The following is a 20878-nucleotide window of genomic DNA, read 5'->3' as shown; positions in this document are numbered from 1 at the left end:
ATTTCCAGATAAGCATTTTATGATCACTCATTTCCAATAAGAAATGTTATTCATAATGTCATAGGGAAACGGAGACACAAAACAATAAAGCTTTTTTTCTGAAAGGTTACATTCAAACTGCCTTACATATTTACAAATCCATATGGCTTCATAAATAAAGTGTAGTGTATGCAGTTCCAGAAAAACATCTAAACTGCGCACGCTGCAAACCTTGTATAAACACTATAGATTTGTCCATGCTGCCAAAGATCCGCAATAAGCTTTTGTTTACAACAGCAAAGAACTGTCCAATGCTTTCATTGTTTTGCCCACTACGCTAAAGCACTTAGCAATCTTTCCACTCAGCATCTTAATTATGGAAGATGCTTTTTGTATTACATGATTTATTTAAAGCTCGTTCAATTTCAATTTATGAAATCCAGACTGTGAAGCATCACAGAACAATTTATTCTTCTACTTAGCATCTTTAGTCACTAATAACAATTTTACAGTACACTATGCCAAATAAATATACTTGAATACCTTAATAAAGCATTTAGGCAGCTGCTTACAAAGACTCAATGCACAGTAGCATCTCTGCAATTAAAAGTCAAATACAACTTCCGTTTCGACCTCTATTTCAGCATGCACAAAACCATTCATGTATATGCTAGGGTTAAAATCTGGATTCTGGCTCATTGGTGGGTTTTTGTTGTTGTTGTTTTGGGAGAGTTTTGGTTTTGTTTTTTGTTTCGTTTTGTTTTGTGTTTTTAAGCTAATTATTTTTTTCAACTTTGAAAAGATTTGATTTGGCCACGCATAGAGATTTTCCCTCCCTCCTTTAAACAACAAAAACACATTTTTAGTGTTTTCAGATGTTGAAATCTTTTATTGCTAGCTAAAGACACTAATCTGAGTAGAAAGAACCAGCCATCAGCCAAAGTCCAGGCTTTTGAAGATAATACAGCTACGTGACAATTTTTGGCACTTGGCCGCAGAAGAGTCAGGATCGGTTGGTGTCTTATATCCTGCCTCATTCTTCACAGAAATGTGGGACATACATCTGGCTCTGGAAGAAACTTCAGTTCATCTTTTAGGCCCACTAGTACGCCTCTTTCTTCGTGATCCTCTTTGCACATGAAATTTCATCATCATTTTATCTTAAAATCACATACTGTGTTAATAGCAAAGCATACAGTTGAAACACTAAAACTGAAAACAAATTTGGCTATAATATATTGTGCCAGGGTCGTACTGTGCTTGTATGGGCATATGTACACTACTTCAAACCACAGAAAACAAATCAGGAAAGAGGATCAAAGTCAAGTCTTTTCCTGTTAACGATTAGGAAAATCTGCAGAAGGGAACGAGAAAAAAAAGGCCTACAGTTTCTGAAACCTTCCATGAACCAACAGGCACAGGCAGTGGTTTAAAATTGTTACTCTGCTACTGGCAAGGAGGGCAGACCATCAAAATTTACAACTGGCACTTTCACGTTTTAGCAGACCATTTCCATGGCTTCTTAAGCACAAACTGAACATCTGCATGTATCTGCCCTGCAAAGTCTATCATTCAACACCAGCGAGGAGTAGAAAGCAGCGCTTCAGAGCCAAAGGGAAGGGGAGAGGCCTAGGAGCAGCTAACAAGCCTGAGAGGAGCCATACTGAAGTTGTTCTAGCACCTCCAACACCCAAGGCACACTGACACGTTGGCTCCACAAGCTTTACCGTTTCTCTACTCCAATACCAAGCACTCTTGGTTTGTCCGAGGCTCGACAACTGTGTAACAAGCAGGAGGCAGTAAGCTGCGTGTGCCGATTAGATCCATTAGTGTCGTCTCCTAACTGCTTGACTTTTTATGGTCAGCTACCTCACCACTCATCTTTACATTGCGGAACAAAAGTATAGCAACTTCTTGGAATAAAACCACTAGAAACTTTTCTGGTTTCCACTACGGCAAGTACCAGTCAAAAATTCTGAATCTAAGGACTCAGCAGAACAACTTCTACTAAAACCACTGAATTTTGCTAAGAGACAATGATTAAAACTCCTGCGTATTTGAAAAGCTGAGTAAAAACACGCCAAACTAAGAAGTGGCTTCTACCTTCCATATCACTTCATTTTTCAACTTTCTGTCATTTTAACACACCTTGCATTGTGTGCTTTCTTCAACTGATATTGCCAGACTTTACTAAGCTAATAAACTATTTTGGCAATATCCTGCCCTATATCTAAATAATGCCTTTAGATGATCCACTGGTATTGTGAGCATTAATCTCCCACAAAAAAAAAAAAAAAAAAACCAACCAAAAAAAACCAAAAAAAACCCCAAACAAAACCACCCAAAAAACCCAAACCAAAAATCAGCGTGAAATCCAAATAACTGGAGATCCATCATCATGGTGCTTTTGGCAGCAGTGGCTAACAGCTCTACAGACATTTTATTTTAAATTACTTAGACTGTTATGCAGGACATTTCAAACAAAATTCTGCTCATTTACTCAGTTAATAATGATGGATTTGCTTTGATATCCAGACAAGTGAAAATACATTCAGCTAGAACAATATTCACCTAAGGTTACGCCCTTTGAACGATCACCATGAGGTGCAGAGTGGAACAATATCATTCCACTGTTCCTTTGAATGAAAGACCTTTATACATGGTATTTTGCCAGGAATAGGAATTACTCCTATTTTTTAAAGTCTGACCCAATGCAGCTGCTTTGTTTAAAAAGAAGTTAATGATTACTTTTGCATCCACTTCAATAGATCAACACAGAACATCATTCCAAAATCAAAGCAACATAAGCAATTTTTATTTGGTATTTGAAAGAAATTAAATGGAAAAGCGCCAGTTTTTTTTTTAAATTCAGCTATCATACTTTCTTCATTAACATTTTGCAATGTTTGACAATACTTAATAAAATAGCTTTATTATTACCTAAAATGTTGCAATTTAGCCTTTATAAGTTACGCCAAACTTTCCACAGCTCATTCTCCAAAGCCTACTGACTCATACTAAAAAAAATCAGATTTATAGTTTTGCCTTAAAAATGATTTAAGCTGAAATACCAAGAAGTTGCAAAGTTTCCAGGCCTCCCTTTCATACTATATTCATTTAGGAAATATTTTAATGACATGCAATCCTAAAAGAGAAGCAGAGATGCAGTATGTTTAACAGGACAAGTTAAGAGTTCGCACAGGAGAAAAAAAAAAAAAAAAAAAAGAAAAAAAGAAAAAAAAAAGAAAGAAAGAAAAAATACTTTCAAACATCACATACTTAGACACTGTTAAAGGGTATCATATTTCCTAACTTCTGGTTTCAAAAAATACATTCTATTCATTTCCTAACAGAGTAGGCTCTACAGAAAAACAATACATTAAGGTGACACCTGAGTATCATTTCTGGTGACTAATAGCTAGTTCTTCTCCTAGAATTTTTCTAAACTCGTTTCGTAGTTTAACTAAATCTATCTTTATCTAAATAGAGATAAGAGAAAGATTTTTTTTTTAATATATATATACACACACATATATAATATGAGCTTAAAACTAGGACTTAGTTAGGACACTGACTCTCAAAGATGAGCTACAATAAACAAACTATTTTCTACAGTGTCAGGCTATGGCGAATTTTGGAAAATTAAGCTGGTGATTATTTTCTATTGCCCAAGAAATGTGAAATAAATCAGCTATGGCAAAACTCCTGTCCTGAAAGTGCCTTCTAATTGAAAACAGGTAAAAATGGGTTATAATCAGAATTTAAAACTCATCTCCCTTATTGCCATAAATGAAACTTTGTAATTCAAGACAAAAATCCTCAGTAAATTCATTGTAAAAGTTCAACTCACTAGTTAAGTTAAATGCAATCCAAACGTGAGATAATCTGAAACAGTTTTCGTTCAGCATAAACTCAATACTCCAGACTTCTCTTGAAAAATTGCTAGTGGGAGACTAACTCTTGAAAGCTGCTTTAGAAAATACCAATTAGAAAACAAAGTCCTACAACAAATGCCTTACAGATAACTGAATTAACAATGAAGCATAAAAAAATCCTGCTTCTCCATTTAACAGGCATTCCAAACCAGCACGCGATTTTGTCCTAGTCACCTACTTCTAACAAAGAGTAATTCCCAGAAGTATTTCAGTGTTACAGAGATTTTGTTCTGCTCCCACCATAAGCACACAAAATTAACCTATCTTCATGATCGCACTGATCAGTACAACCTCCTATGAGCAGCAGTTTGATACAGCATTACTTTTGTACTTTTTGATATTCAAGTTTATACTCTTGCAAGCCAGCAGTTTTCTATAAATCAGATTCTGGATTAAGAGATCTCTTACATTCACCTCTTTTTAAAAAAAGTAAAATTTAATTGCTATCAAATGTCGAGGAGATCTAGTCTTTTCTCCTCAGCCTAGTATGATACCCTGGAATCCACTGGTGTCAGTGGCATTATACAAGGAAATGAAGCTAATCAGAAAGTTATGTCTAAAGGCAGTTTTAGAAATACGGTGGTTCTCAAAGGAGACAATCACAACTTGCATTACCATAGAGTTAAATATATATACACACATACACAAATATATATAAAATAATATTAAATTATTATAAACAAATCTTTCTTCACCTGCATATAAATTTTAGGAGCTGCCCAGGCAATGTCCTTTTGATAAGATTTTGGTGTCATTGACAGTTTTATTTTCTTGGCAAGCAATCCTACAATTTATTTCAAGTATTAGCTATTACGCAATATAAATTCAACTGTGTTTAAGAGCATATCTTAATTTAGGCAGGTACCCATCTCTCTCTTTTTTTTTAGAGGAAGTTAATTGTATAATAATGAAACGACCATTGGCAGTGAGGTAGAAAACTTGTAGATTTTCCATAGGTATATAAATACAGATACTTACAGCCGTTCAAGTTGTTTCAGGTCCTGAAATGCTCCACGTTCGATCACACTAATCTGATTTTCTTCCAAGTGTCTGCAATTACAGAAATAACAGTTAATTTTAAGACAAAAGAATAAAAAAGCTTCCCTACTTCTCTCCACATATGCTACAAAATTGGTTTCCACAAAAGTACCAATATCAGTTATAATCAGAGATTATTAAAAAAATCTGGACAGAATAGCAATGTTTCTCTTGATCTCTAACAGGAAACTGATTCAAAAATTGCCTCCTGAATGCCAGACTTGGGAAATATTTTTGTTCCTCAGCTTTTATAACCACAGCCACTATGCTCAGAAAGGTGTTGCTCTAGAGGCTGTGACATCCCCAGCATTACCCTTAGTTTTTGTCATGCAATTGAGAGAACAGACTCCTACAGTCCACAGAAGGAACCTACTCAATGTCACCATATTTTTTTGTCCAGTTTTTACATTCTGCAAAAGTTTCAGGCTTGCCCCAGGGCAAACCATTTGAAAGGAATCCAAAGGGTTTCAGTCCCTCCAGAAATACAGCCATGGCAGCTGTGTGTGCCAGCTGTACACAGCCCCGCTGTACCACAGCATGCAAAAATCTACAAGAAAAGTCCCAAATTCCACTGTGCCTGACCCTGCTTTTCTTCACCCCCTGAGACTGAGACAAGGATAAGTTACAAGCAATAGAGACTGACTTCTCTTTGATTTACACTGTGCAGGAAACAACTATTCATTGACACAGCAAAGATGCTCTGGAAGCCAAGAAAGAGATAACTAGTCCCAGTTCAGTCAACCTTTTCCCTCTCTCAGTGCTGCCTTCCAGCACACACCCATCTTCTGCTTCTGTACGGGCACCCAGAGGCATGGACTAAACCTCTAAGCTCTCCAAACATTTTCTGTGTCTTTAGCTAAAACACAGAAAGGGAGAACTTAACACAGGGTTAAGTTTGGGCTCAGCAAAAAAAGCACTATCCTTGCCTGTTCTCAACAGCTACTCCTCTGCACTCAGTCCCATGAGGATGCTCAGAGCTGTTCAAATACAAGCCCAGTGAAGGCAGAAACCAACAGTTATTTAAATGAGAGCTCCAGAAACACTAATCCAAGAGTTTAACTAATTCAGTGGATTACATTCCAAACAATATTTCTCTCACCTGCCCTTTTCCCCCCTCTCATACATGCCCAAATATATAAAGCTATACACTTAATTTTACATATAAAAATCATGCAATGAACTTAATTTCCTCAAAGCAAATACCAGATCCCCACAGTATTTCTGGCAGAGGCATCAACATCTATGTCTGCTTCTGTGTTGATGTGAAGGAGATCTAAACTACTTGACGTAATACAGAAAAACTGTTAGAGAAATTTCAAGGGGAAAAATGAATTCACTTTAAATAGAGAGAGCCTCCAACTTTTCCTGAAAGTATCCTGAAACAGCTTCAAAATCTATTTCTTGTTCTTTTAACCGAAGATTACTTTTGTAAGAAAGAAAAAAAAAAAGTCTATGTATAACTACAACGAATATCTATGAAGTAGTCCTAATTTTCATCACTGAATTAGTGGTGTCATTTGAGGTTCATAGAAGAGAAAACAGGAAATCAGGAATGACAATTCTGTAGATCGCTGTTACCCTTTTTGATGCTCAAGGCCTGTTTAGAAGTATGTTTAAGCTCTTGACTAAAACTTTTATATCAAGAGACAGCATCGTCCAAAATTTTTCTATCTATTATTTCATATTAAACTAAAAAAGTACACATTTCCTTGTGTACAACTTCTACAGCTATCCTTAATCAAGTTCTGCTTAATCTTCTGCAAAAGCTCTATTAATGGGACTGTACCTTAAAGCAATCAAAATCTGGAGTCCTATTTGCTAGTGTTTCAGTATAATTTATTTATGCATAAGTGACTGTGAAGTGGACTAAATTTTTTAACACAATATTTATTAAAAGGCAGTGAAAAACACAAACAACTAAATAGCTCTGAAACTACATTCAGACTTTAGCATGGAACTGTAATTCACTGTTTCATACCACAAACTGTTCCAGTTGTCTGGTTTCAAAGAATACTAGTAACTGAATAGTGTGCAGAAATTACTGGCATTTCATCTCTAGGATTACGGACGTTCTTAGTACCAGCATCCTAAAATAGTCTTGTAAATAAAGACAAGTTTTCTGTTATACTCACAAGACACGGAGATTCTTCAGCCCTGTGAAGTCCGTCTTCGTGATTCTTGTGATATTGTTTTTTTCTAGATCACTAGAGGGGAAAGAGAAAGCAGCATTCAGACAGTATAACTGGCATCCAAAGTTCCGTTAGCAGAAAATATCTTCATCACTGGAGCATCTATCAGCTGCTCAAATTGTACAAGCTAATGTTTCCATTAAAATCTCAAAAAGCAAGTCATCAGTCCTGACCTATTTTGCCTCCTCAGCTCCAAGTTTGCTTCTCTCATACAATAAGTTTCTTCCATTTTTATTTTTAGTATTGGTGCTCGCTATACACTTCTTTCTCTCTCAAGACTACAATCTTGTAAGACGCTAAATATATTCAAGACCCAATTGGTACTCAGTCCCAAAATGAAGATCAAACTCTGAGGTTATTCTAAACCCAAGTGAGTCTAGCCTTCCCCAGAAACTTGGCCTACATAAAGCCTGAAGACAGAACAACTTACTTCAGTGTGGTCCTAACCAGAAAATCGGAAGATATGCAAAGCTATACAGCAGATTATGTTTTTTTTCCAAGCATCCTAGTTGGGCAGCCTCCTGATCACAGCTTTTTGGAAATGCTGGTTTTCAGGAGACACTGTTAATCACACTGACCTGTTTCCCATGTGTGTTCACCCTTCGCCAATTCCCACCTTCTATCTTTAAACTCTCAATTTCCTAATACCTGTTATGCGCCAACACATTTTCCTCAGGTGGTCACGTACCAAGTATTACCTGCTGCGCCCTGTTTCAGTCTATGCTAATGTATGCTCTAGTTTAAAAATTAATCAGTAACTAGCAGCTTTTCCACAACAAAGAAAACCCACTGTTACCAGGCCTTGAGCTGCACTTTTCTGCAGATTTTCTTTGCGGTGAGCACACAAAAAAAAAAAAACAGAAATAAATTCATGTCTAAACATATGTCTTCATAGAATAGACATCAAAATAAAACACTTCAGTTTCAGACAAATTCTATTTAATTTAAAGGTCAATCAAATTTTAAAAAAAAAAGAAAAGTTCTCTCTCTTCTAGACTGGCCTTTACCAGGCATCCCTCAAGTTCACCAGCTGAGCATGTCCTGTTGTTTGGAGTTTGGTTGTTTTTTTTTTTTCCTGTCCAGATTATTCTACCTGACCTTGTGCTAATCAACAGGGACAAGACAAACAGCTAGTCTTTCCTTCTGGTCTTCAGAAATACTTATTTTAACACACATAAGTGTGTTTTAAGTCACATTTTATGTCTACCAAAAGCTGCTAAACATCAAGAATACAAGTCTTTGGTGTAACAGTTCTCATGCAAAAAATCACTCAGTATTTTTCTAAAGATCATGAGACTGTAAACAATACACTGTGACAAATTTTGTTGTCTATTGCTATCAAATGAAAACAATCCAATACGACAAACCAGTCATTAGGCTAGACGTTGGTTTCCTACAAGACAATGTCAGATCACAAATCCGCAGCAGAAAGTAGAGGCTTTTCCTACACAATTAAGTTTTACTACAGTTCCTACATTAATGTGCACTGGGATACACCTCTTGTATTTAGAGGGTTCCATTTCTCTTCCTTTTCTAGTAAAATTCAACAACAAAAAGATTACAATATTATTCTTAAGTACATTTGGCAATCATCTGACACCTGCACAAACCTTGACCCTGAAATAATTTCTGAAAATCAGATGGGTGTTCCTAAGCACTGTTTCAAGTGGTTATTTCTCTCGGTACAAAAAGGAATTCAAGGAAAGGGTAAGAGTCAGAACTTCGAGGAATGTCTCAATTATCACACTTGTATTCTGAACGCTGCATAGAGACTGGCTGGGATGGCTTTTAAGTGCCTAGCAAGCAATACTGCAAACAAATGCGAAGCGTTGAGAAGAGCTTAATCATTTGGAATCATTCATACGTCATCCTACGGGGGAAGAAAAAGCGCTCCTGGCTGGCACAACTTCCAGTGATTTTTTTTATCATACATGCAGGTCCACACAAGCCTTCTGCTAGGGCTGCTACTTCAGTCTGTCTTTTCACCTCACACGAGATCCTGTCAGTAGGACAGAACTACTGCTAAGAAATATGTGAGTGTTCAAGCATAAATGAGTATTGCCTTTGCATCAAGATCATCTTTTTCTGCCAACATGGGCTGATGTTCTTTTAAGGCATTAAACGAAAAGCAATTGTCATGGCAACAGATTTCATCTTCCTAGTGCAAACCACACTGTCAAATAAAGGTAGTTACGTATTTTGAAGTTTACACTTGTTAAAAGGTACATTTCCAATATTCAGAGAAGAAACAGGACTGATTTCTTAGTCTATATACTAAATTCCCCAAATGCTTCTAGTCATGAAAATAAAGAGGTTTTTTCCTAATACAAATACTATCCTCCACTTACCAAAAAAGTAAATATTTAGATGAGCACAGGTAATTGTACTTATGCATCTAAGGAAATAACTCCTCCTATTCCTAAACATACATAATAGTTTTCTCATGTGCTCCCGAAATCTCAGATGCAAACCAATACAGAATTAAGTTCCTTTTAACGTCATTTTAACATGCTGGTACATTCACTTACTGGAACTGAAGAGCTAAAAAAAAAAAATACCAAACCAACGAACCAACCAAAAAAAAAAACCAAAACAAAACAAAAAAACCAACCCACCCCTAACCAAACAAACAAAAACCCACCAAAAAAAACAACACAAAGAACTGAACTCAACACAGTACGAGCCACTTCCTAACTGTGGGCAGTCTGATACTGAGAAGTCTGCAGTGAGGATGATGGAGCTCACTGAGAATACTGAGAAACACCCCAGCCTGTGCGCCTGCAAGACCTGTGCCAGGGACTAACCAGCTACAGTTTAACATCTCCATCTTTTGCCATGGCAACTTAATTTGCCATGGAAAACAGGAAGAAGGAACAGATTAAGGATTACTTCAAAAAAAATCAAACTCTAAAATTCAGACCAATAATTCTACACATTGTCCATAATGGGATTTTTTTTTTTTTTTTTTTACTGAATTCTGCCGTGAAAAATAGAAGCCATATAGGCATAGAATACATAATTTTTTTTCGCCTTTTTCAAACATTTGCATCAATCTTATAGTCAATCTTTCTAAGGTATAAGCAAAACTAACAGGTTTGAAGCAGTACGTGAGATACTTCTACACTCTAGTGTAAGTATTTTATAATATTGAAATCTATTTCTGACAGTTATTGATAAATGCCAAAATAATACTAATAAAATTAGGTCACAAAAGGGTTTAAAAAACAGATAGAATAAGCTTTTAAGAGTTAGTTTATGCATCTTAGTAGAGGACATACTTCAATAATAGAGGAAACACATTCTTCTGTCAGGAAATCAGTTTCTTTAGCACAGATGGGAACTAAGGATAACGACAAAGAGATGAGGGGAAACAATCCCTACATTTCAGCTATATCAAGACAGACACTATCCTTGCTTGACTTATGTCAGCTATATTTTAAAAAGGTCCATTAAAGAAAAAACAACTATTTTCATTGCTTGTGCCAGGCAGTCTCTTCTATTTGCATTATCCTGTTGATGGAATCGTGCTTTTCTCCAGAATACCTTTGAATCACTGCCTACATTTTTCAGATTTTTCAGATTAATTTCATCTTCTGTTCTCAGTTTTGTTCCTCCACCTTGGTGCTCCGTTAACTACATGTGCCAGGGTGACCTGATTGCAAAAAGCATTGGAAATAATTAAGTCTAGAGTAAGCAACACACAAATAGCTTGCATTTTCCTTGCATGATGTTTCCCGTCTGCTTTTAATCTTGTTCCTTCAGAAGTTTTCCCTTGCCTGTATCTCAGAAAAGGTCTACCAAAGCATAGGACCAAGCTGGTCAGAATTCTGAAGGGCAGACAGGAGTCAGCCAAGGCATACGGGGCAACGCTGTGTCACTGGCCCTGCTTTTTGTCCGTTTTGATATGGTTTATTTCTCAGCACAGCTTTACTCAGCTTAAACAGGTGTATGCAGAACTGCATTCCTGTCATATACATACAGCCATCTCTCCACCACCCTACCCCTTCCAGTCAGTCTGTGAGACCAGTCCCATCTGGGATGATCCCAGTAGACCACCAGCAGCTCTATTCCTCTCCACATTCAGTCCCAAGAACACTTCTGCTATTCAACATTGTTGCCCTGGTGAAATCTGCAGCTCCCTTTTCTGAAAAAGAGTTTAACTTGATCAATACATGTCTTGAGCTTGTTCCTATATTGTATACATATCAGTCATTCTATTAATCCCTTCTGAAGGGCAGTATCTAAGTCCAAGGTTTCCATTTCTGTAAGTAAAATTACCTGGACAATGCTCTAACTTTAAGAAAACCGTTCTCATGAAGTTCACTTTCTTTAAACCACTTACGATTCAATTGATAACTGCCACCTCCGATTTAAAAAGCATTATTTACCTCCCGAACATTTGCCTGTTCCAGCACGCTCTCCCTCAAAGCTTATCTGGCATTTGAAGAAAAACAGACTAAAACCTTGATGAACTACTATGAAACACTTCCTCCTCCTGTTCACAGCAGGTCTAACACGGCTGTGAAGCAGCAGATTGCCACAGGTTACCCCATTAGTCAATTAAACTTTGTGACTGTGAAGTTGCTGAACTAATGCAGACATTAGTGGTTTACAGCTGGTATTTGTGGGCAACATAATATTTTATGTTTCCTTTATAAAGTTTGGCAGCTGATTACGGGCTCACTAGTGGCTTTCAACTACAAAAAGCTAAACCTTAACATCTAATCTCAGTTGGTTTTCAAACACATCGGCATTTGTAAGAACTGTTGGAAGCAAAGACAGCTTTGAAAAGAAATTGTCTGGGTCAAAGACATGGGGGAAAGTTATACTGAAAGGTGAATTTGATTTATATTTTACTTGAACAAATACCTATGGGCAGATACATTCATTCTACATAAAATTCTTATTGCACAGAATTCCTGCATTTTGCACAGTACATGGGGCGAAGTGGATCTCTGATCTTACTCAACACATCTATCTCACCCCACACAAGCCCAGCCACTACTCCTTCTCATTTCACATTAAGATAATATCGTCTCATCACCTAAGAACGCTCCATTAAGGAATACAGGTCTCTTCTAGTGTGTCAGCAACTGGAGCAAATTCTGCTTCATAGCAAGAATTCCTCTGAATTGCTTCATCTTTCATTCTCCTCTAAACACAATCTTGTGAACTTAAGATAGACTAAATAAATATTTTAAAGCATCTCCAACATTCTTTAGAGCATTCCATTATGCAGCTTCAAACACTAAGGGTGCACAGATTTCCTCCCTTCGATAAGTTCAGTTTCAGTTGAGAATTATTCTGCTTGGCCCTTCAACTCTTCCAAAACATCTGGACACTGTTGTTCTTAATCCCCACCCTTTCTCACACTGCATAGTTTATGACTTGAGAAGTAAATCCACTTGCTACTTAGCACAACTGGCTTCTGTCTTCTAGATTCATATACCTTGCCAAACATAGACGCCAACCTTAGACAGCTCGCAGTCTATACTACTTCAATGTATCTTTAATATACAAGATCAGAATTGAGTTTGACAACACACCACCACCACAATAAACATTACCACTCTCACAGAACAGCCAATAACAAAGGCAACCAAATGCTGAAGTCTTGCAACAATCTTCAAATCAATAATTCAATACTTACATATAAATAAAAAACCTTATATGAAATTCAAATCCTTTTATACACAAGGATGCAAAAAATTCCAAACAGCACTGCTACATCAGAGCAAGTTCCTGTTACCCAGATGTCAGTTTGCTACCTGTTGAACCCCCTATACATTGTAATCTCCAAGATAATCCAAATTCTGGGCCCTCATCACACTTCTAAGTCTCGAGCATACCCAGGTCAATCAGTAACTTCATTCTTCAACTCCTCCAAGACAACAGTGTTTTTTAAACCAGCTGCTCATTTTGCAGCTAGCTCTGGTTGCCTAGTTATGCTCTTCTAGGCACACAGAAGTCAAAATCAAAAGTCTTACTAAAGCATAAAAAATAGTTAGCTCTGAGGACAACTCCCTAATGGTTTTGTTTGGTTTTTCAAGCCTGTGAGGTACAGGCAGTGTAACAGTTCAAAGGCACAAAATAATCTTGGCCTGATGGTCTTACTGCAAGTGGTGTATTTGCTTTAACACAAACTTCTACTTAATGCATTTTTTTAAGTTTCAATTTTTTCTCATGTGCAAATCCACCAGACTCCAGGCCTAACCCTGTTCCTTTCGGTCAGAAAAAAAGTTGATTGAATTTAGTTCAGAGAAAGCACAATTATTTCACTTGGTTAAAACCATTCCCTGGCAGTAAGAGCTTTAGAGCAAAGTTCCTCCCTTTCAGAGGGCTCTCAGGGGCCCATCCGGCAAACACGGCGGCATTCCTCACAACAAAACTGAAGGTCACCTCTAATGTCCAATAATTTCACGGCAGTAGTTGTTCTTGCATCTCAGTGACAAACACAAGTCCTAGATGGGCAGTATTTCGGGAAGTATTTATTAATCCACTTGTCTTTACCCTAAGACGACATTACATGAAATGAAAATACATACAAAGTGAAAATAACCTGCATCTAAGGAGAAGGGAATCCAGAGCACCAGGTGCAATTCATACAAGTCCTCAGTTATTTTCTCATTTACATTAATAAATAAACAACTGAATAAGAGCAGCAGAGAACCTGCATACTACATTTAAGAAAAATTAACTGCCGTACACTTCAAAAGACAGCTCTTACCCAAGTTACAGAGCACTCGGATTCTTTCCTGCCTAACTGCTTCGTCAGCAAGGTAAGTATATATTCCTAGTCATAGAACCTCAAACATAAAATTTAGTTTCTGTTCCTGCTAAGCTTTCAAAGCAGCTACCACACACCAGCTCAAAGCTATGCATACCTGTGTCACATGAGGGATGAGCACATCAGCACAAACCCCAATACTCTGAAAAGAATCTTGGTTAAACCAACACCCCATGCAATCCACAGGGAAGAAGCATTTCTCTTCATCTCACGTTTTGGAAATTCCCAACAAGGGATGCATAACATTTGTCTCTCACAAAACAATGCACTTAGTAATTAGGTAAAAATCTCTCTCGTCCCCTAAGAGCCAAATGGGTCAAGATCCAACACACCATCTAGAACTCACAATAAAACAGACCTTAACTGGGACACAATTCATGGAACTTCCAAAAGTTCATAAAGAACAGAAGAAAAAGAAGTTCTCATAAATTTAAGAGAAACTGTTTTGAGGATATAGCACACATTCTTTGTTAGGATTAATTTGTAATACATTCCAAAGGATTTATTTTAAATAAGAAATCAACTTAGAATCATAGAATCATAGAATGGTTAGCGTTGGAAGGGACCTTCAAAGGTCATCTAGTCCAACCCCCCTGCAAGGAGCAGGGACATCCCTGACTAGGTCAGGTTGCTCAGAGCCTCATCCAGCCTGGCCTTGAACGATTCCAGGGATGGGGCATCCACCACCTTTCTGGGCAACCTGTTCCAGTGTTCTATAACTCGCATCGTAAAAAATTTTTTCCTAATTTCTAATCTAAATCTACCCCCCTCTATTTTAAAACCATTACCTCTCGTCCTATTGCAACAGGCCCTACTGAACAGCCTTTCCCCATCTTTCTTGTAGGCCCCCTTGAGGTACTAGAAGGCCGCTATCAAGTCTCCCCGGAGCCTCCTCTTCTGCAGGCTGAACTTGGCAGTAACACTCAAAATGTGGGAGCTAAAATTCAAGTGCTAACAACTGAATCCAGATTCCTGAATCTAAAGATATTTTTCATTAGCCCAGTTCCTCCAGATAACTCAAGCAGTATACATTCTGGGGAAATAAGGCTTTTCTTGTGTCATCTACACTGCTGAAGGACTCTGTCGATCCAAACCACCTGCGAGAACGACAGCTAAGTCCTCCCTTCAGAATTTTCCTTTTAAATTTGTTTCCTCAATCCCCAGTCACCACACAAGGTACCCACGAACACAAACACTCACCAGAGCTGGAGGAAACCTGCCTTTTCACAGGCAAATTAACCATTCACTTGGCTACATACCACACTCTAGAAGCTTAAAGCCACCAAGAATACCTTCTTGATCTTTATGAGAGCTACCTGCAGGGTTGCAGGCCTTTTCAGCAAAGCTCTCCTCCCTTGACAAGGACTTCTGTTCTTTGTTTGGGAACACGGCAACAACCATAACCATTAACAGGAGAAAAATCCACTCATGTGTGAATGTATCCACGGAGTAGCTTTTGGCTACCCTCTGCAGTCCTTACACACCCAGTATCTGTTCTGTTATTTTAAACATTTTCCAAGACTTCTGCTATGGAGTTCATTTGGCTTTAATGGGTATGGCCTGCCACTAGCCTCTTAACCTTAAATGACTAGAATTCCCTGTAGGAAACGCTTGGCAATTCTCTTATGCCTTCAATCCAAGAACTTCAAAGTTACTATGATAAACTACTCAATTATAACGCTACCCTGAAGCCCTCTGGCAGCACAATCTGCATATCTCCAGATTTAACATATTTCCATCTCAACTTTTGCAATGCAGGAAATAAAGTCCTGGGACTGGATTTTATGAAATACATGAATTCCATTAGCTTCCAAACCATTAGGGCAAGTATGAACATCACTTGTAAAGAAAACAAAAAACTTCAAAATTGTGTTCAGCTGAAGTAATTACATTTAAAAAAATAAATAAGATTGAATATCCCATTTCTATATAAGACTTTTTTTGAAAAGTTATTTTTTCTTCTTAAAATAAACAGCTGACTTTGCAAAGGAGCATGATTTCCCCCCCCCCGCCCCGACTTCTAGGAAGACTGGTACACTCTAAACATTTCACATCATTTAGTTCAATAGAGAAAAAGCCAAGTCCTCTACCCTAGGAGCAAATAACTGCACAATTACAGGTGGGGCACTGACTGACCAGGCAGCTGCTTTGCAGAGAGGATCCTGGAGTCCCACTGGGCCACAAACCATCAGCAGCCTGCACTTGCTGCTGGGAAGGCCGCTGTTGCCCAGACCGTACAGAGTGGAGCCAGAAGGGTTTAAGAAGTTGAAAGACTTGACCAGTCTCTTTTAATCAGGGATAGTTTATCTCCAATAACATATCCAGCTTCAGGCTCTCCAGTACAAGAAAGGCATTGGAAGACTGGCAAGAGTGAAACGCAGGGCCACCAGGACCATCGGGAAGCTGCAGCACATGAACACAGGCTGGGACAGCTGGGCTTACCGAACCCCGCTGAAAGGTTAAGGGGAGATCTCACTGCAGTCTGTAACTACCCCATAGGTGGGGAACACAGATCCCCTTCTCTGATCCGCAGTAAGATCAAGTCACATGTGGAGGAACATCAACAGAGAAAAAAAAATGAGCCCTGCCACAACCACCGGTTCCTGAACGGATTAAAAAATACTCTGCACAGCTCCAGCAGCAGGTACTGCACAGCAAGTACTAACACAGCAACACTGAGAGCCAGTGATTTTCGTATTGCTTGCTGTCCACGTTAAACCAGAATAACAACAAACCTACAATCCAACACTTAATAATTTTTGTTGTTGTTTTTGGATAGCATCATATGTATTAGACCGGATAGTTTCATTCTCCGGAATAATTTAAATAGTAATTAAATAGCCAGACAATAGCTGGAATGTACAAATTCTGTGCTGCAGTCCATCATACTTCTGTAACACACCTACACAACGCAGCCTTTAATTCAAAAAAAAAAAAAAAAAAGATCGTTCCTTCTGATTACAGAAGGCTTTAGGTATGACTCAGACCATTTGCTTTCTGTCTGAACAATGAGAAGACTGATCTTAGAGGTTAAGTGCCCTAACTTTGTACATAAGCTATCCATTTTTAAGCCCATTATAGTAGTGCTTGGTCACTAGCCCACATTAAGTGTCCAAATGATCTAGAACTGCTTGCAGGCAACACGTTTCTTTCCTCATCCTTATAAAAAGAAGAAAAAGTACTTGGTAAAATATAGGTGTTAAAAAAACACCAAGAAAAAACTACCTTTTGCAACATGTGCAGTGGCTGGGCTCACCATTGAGCAGATTGCTGTTGAAATTTGTACCCGATACCTGCAGAAAGCAGCACAATGAATGGGCTGAGTAATTCCAGTACTGCGTTTCTTCCAGGGAAATAGGTCTTTGTCCCAGCCTGCAGGAACTCCCGAGTAATTGTTATAGTTACAGGACTTCAGGAGAGTAGAATATAGTTTTACACAACTCTGACATTTTTCAAGGGGACATCTGTGGCAAGCAGCCTAGAATAACCTTAACACAAGAACACTCCATCCAGATACAGAGAAAAATAAGCAGGTGAATCAGAATAGCACCTGGGCTAAACAGGCATCTCCCGAATGAGCTCCAGCGCAGAAGAGAGGGTACGGTACACAGGAGTACAGAAACATTGCCCAAACATTCAGTGATGGTATTGGGAAAGTCAAAGCTCAGCTAGAATTCAAACTGGCAAAGGTCATCAAGAGTAAGGAAGATACGCCGGTTTAGTGACAGACTGAGGTGCTCAATGCCTTCTTTGCATCAAGTCTTCACTAACAGTCTCTGAAGTCTTTGTGTCCAAAGAGAAGAGGAACAGCCAGTAGTGGCAGAGGATCAAGTCAACCATCTCTTAAGAAATCCTGACTCGTACATGCCTGTGGGAACAGAGAGGATGCATGTGTTGGAGCAGAGATCTCGCTGACGCAGTGCAGCCTCGCTGTGACATCTCTGATACAGCTCAACTTTACATGTGTCTTCTAAAAATCTGAAAAGAATGATATGACGAAGTGCAGGCTGGTCAGCATCAGTCTCATTTTGGTCCCTGGAAAAGTCAGTTCAAATACTACTGGAAGCAACTTTTGGGCAGACAGAAGACTGAAAATAGCCAACACATTTACTGAAGTTAAATCATGCTTGACCAACCTGACTGCCTTCTATGCTGAAACAACATCCGTGGATTAAAGGAGAACAGTGTCTTTCTCAACTACACGGGTAATACTGTGTCCAATTCTGGGCCTCTCAGTCCAAAAGAGATGCTAATAAACTAGAGCAAGTCCAGTATAACACCACTGAAATGGTCAAAGGACTTGACTACACAACATGAGCCTGAGGAAGCCTAGTTTGTTTAGTCCAAGAAGGGCAGGCTTTGAGTGACCGAAGAGTCTTCCAACATCCGCAGAGGGGTTACTCCGAAAACAGAGCAAGCCTCTTCACTGAAATATGCAGCAAAAGAGAAACGATCATCATAAACTGAAATAAAAGCAATTTATTTAAAAAAAAAAAAAAAAAAAAAAAAAAAAAAAAAAAAAAAGGGGGGCAAAAACCCTACACACATTATTACTACCAGGACAGCCAAGCTGTGGAACAGGTTAGATAAATGTGCTAGGGTTTTCAAGACCAAACTGAACAAATCCTTGTGTAACCATGCTGACCCTGCTTTGAGCAGAGGCTCGAGTAGGAGACCTCCTGAAGTCCTTTCCAACCTTAAAGATTCTATGATTCTACATTTCCTACAAAGAAAAGGGTAAAACATTTGTTTGTTGGTTTTTGTTTTGGGGGGCCATGAAAGGTTTGTAGAAAACTTTAAATGTAAAGCACAAAGAAAACTATACAAAATACAGTTGCTACAGAAACATGATTTAATATGAAGAAGTCAAGATGTGCACATTATAAAGTACTACAGTACTGCGTCATATTAGCTCACGTTTCTTTTTCATTAATATTTAAAGACTCAAGGTTAACACCTGCGTATACAAAAACTTTATTTTTACCTATTTCTTTTCAACTCTGGATTTTATTTAATCATTCCTACTTAACTCCTATAACTGTATCTCATCTTTCACATACAACATGCACCAGCTGCTTGTATAGACATCAGGTTCAGTGCGATCCCAACAAAGGCAAAGCAGTCACACAGGTAGAAATCTACGTCAAACACTCTTTGGGCCATATTTTTACTAAAGCACCAAATGAAAAAAATCTCATCAGGATATGAATAGATACATGCAAGCACTTCAATCTTCACTTTTGGACTTTAAAGGTTCCCAAATAAATTCACATTCACTATCTCAAACTGGAATAGCTTGTAAATCAATGTAAAATATAACCTGTGATAACTGAACTTTAGAAAGTCTTTGAAGAAGCATGAGCACTCTTCAGAGTTAATGTCATTACTAAAATTTATGGCAAATATCTATACTTCCCAAAATTTTAGTAATTTCTCCAGTGTGTGTAATGCAGATTTAATGTTAATTAAGGATTTCGACAACCAAATGCAATAAAGTGAGAAACAAGGACGGTTTTAAAAACCTATTTTTATGAGATTCTTTTTTGCCCTGACTCTTCTACAGACTTGTCTTTTTTGTGAGGTTTTTTTTTTTTTAATTCTATACACAATCACAACAGGCTCGTTTGGGAAAAAAAACACCACTGCATGTAAACTTGAGCAAAATTCACATTACTTTATTCCACAGAGCCAGTATCTGATATTTACATTTAAGCCTGTATTTCTCTGAACTGTGTGGTACAGACTGCACGTAACGCAGTGAAGAAACCGCCTTCTGTTTAGGTGCTCTTCACTAATACAGACAATTGGACTTTCAGGACTTGAAATATTTCACACTTGCTTCTGACTGCTGGAATTCTTGATGACTTGGGGGAAAAGTTCCACCAATAAACACGTTATTCTGGTGAAGTCTGACATGAAAATCAAGCCTTGATTTAATCTCCTTGCTCACTTCCAGACATGCACTGACTAGAAACTCTTCCCAGGAGATCTTTTCCTGGAAAGGTAAGAGAGGCCTTTGCTTGTGTTCAGTACTATTTTTCTTGTTGTTCAGGGTTGGTTTTTTTTTTTAATTTAACAAGCTTCCAGTTTCACCAACTCTATCCCTTCCAAGAAGGATCACACTGAGTGCACACGTCTCCCGCAGCCACTAAGGAGCAGATTCAGCCAAGAGAGCAAAAGATGCAGGACAGTTTTAAAATGTAAAATGAAATTTTGAAAATTTTGAAGGAAGTTGTGTATTGACATGATCAAGTAGCATCCAGACGTTACAACCACATGCAATTTCTTTCAGTCTCAGGTAGATTCCCACCAATTCTGTGCCCTCCTATCCTCCTCCAACCTTCGATTTTGAGCAGACGACTTGCTGGAGTGAAGCTGAATTGATTTCACAAAGTTTGCTAAATGAACACAAAACTCAAGTTTTTCTAAACAAGACTCGGCACACATATTTGATATTTCAAGTTACGGAAACTACTCACGCTTATAAAACTACTATGGACTAAACCTAAGAACTATGGAAAAACAGCCTTGAAAAATATCAGTTCTATAAAATGAAGTTAGCATCAACTGGGAATAATTCATTTTCAGCTTCCAAAAAACTTCATAAGCAATTAGCTAAAGATCTTTTCAGGCAAAAAAAAACCCAAAAACAACCCCAAACCAAACAACTCACCCGAAAAATCTATAAAACACTTCTGATTCTCCTCATCTTTTGCTGCCTTTTCATATGTTGTCTATTAAAACTCGGGACTCTAAAGGATCATTGTCTGTTTCTTATAGTTTCACATTCTTATCGGAGAAAGTTATATCCAGATGTGTGTTTTCGTCGCACTCTGAAGAGCCAGCCCTTGCCTTAAGGCTTTATTTCTCAATATCTACTTCCTCTTCTGGAAAACAAGTTTTGTCTGCTCAAGAATTTTACTTTAGTGATTTGTTTCACCACTTCATTC

At 38.0% G+C, this 20878-nt stretch overlaps 1 protein-coding gene across 1 annotated transcript in view; it reads right to left on the bottom strand.

Moving 5' to 3' along the window:
- Positions 1–20878, bottom strand: part of SLIT3 (slit guidance ligand 3) — a 502049-nt gene that overhangs the window by 469323 nt on the left and 11848 nt on the right. The window contains exons 3-4 of the mRNA XM_086758841.1: positions 7085–7156; positions 4893–4964 (exon numbers count right to left, since the gene is read on the bottom strand). Of these exons, the coding sequence (XP_086614967.1) occupies positions 4893–4964; positions 7085–7156 (144 nt within the window). The remainder of the gene's footprint in view (positions 1–4892; positions 4965–7084; positions 7157–20878) is intronic.

Source organism: Chlamydotis macqueenii, chromosome 14 (assembly GCF_036417535.1).
Source record: "Chlamydotis macqueenii isolate bChlMac1 chromosome 14, bChlMac1.mat, whole genome shotgun sequence".
Classification (NCBI taxonomy): Eukaryota; Metazoa; Chordata; class Aves; order Otidiformes; family Otididae; genus Chlamydotis; species Chlamydotis macqueenii.
Note: the sequence above shows the minus strand (reverse complement) of the source record. Positions and strands in the feature narration are given on the sequence as shown.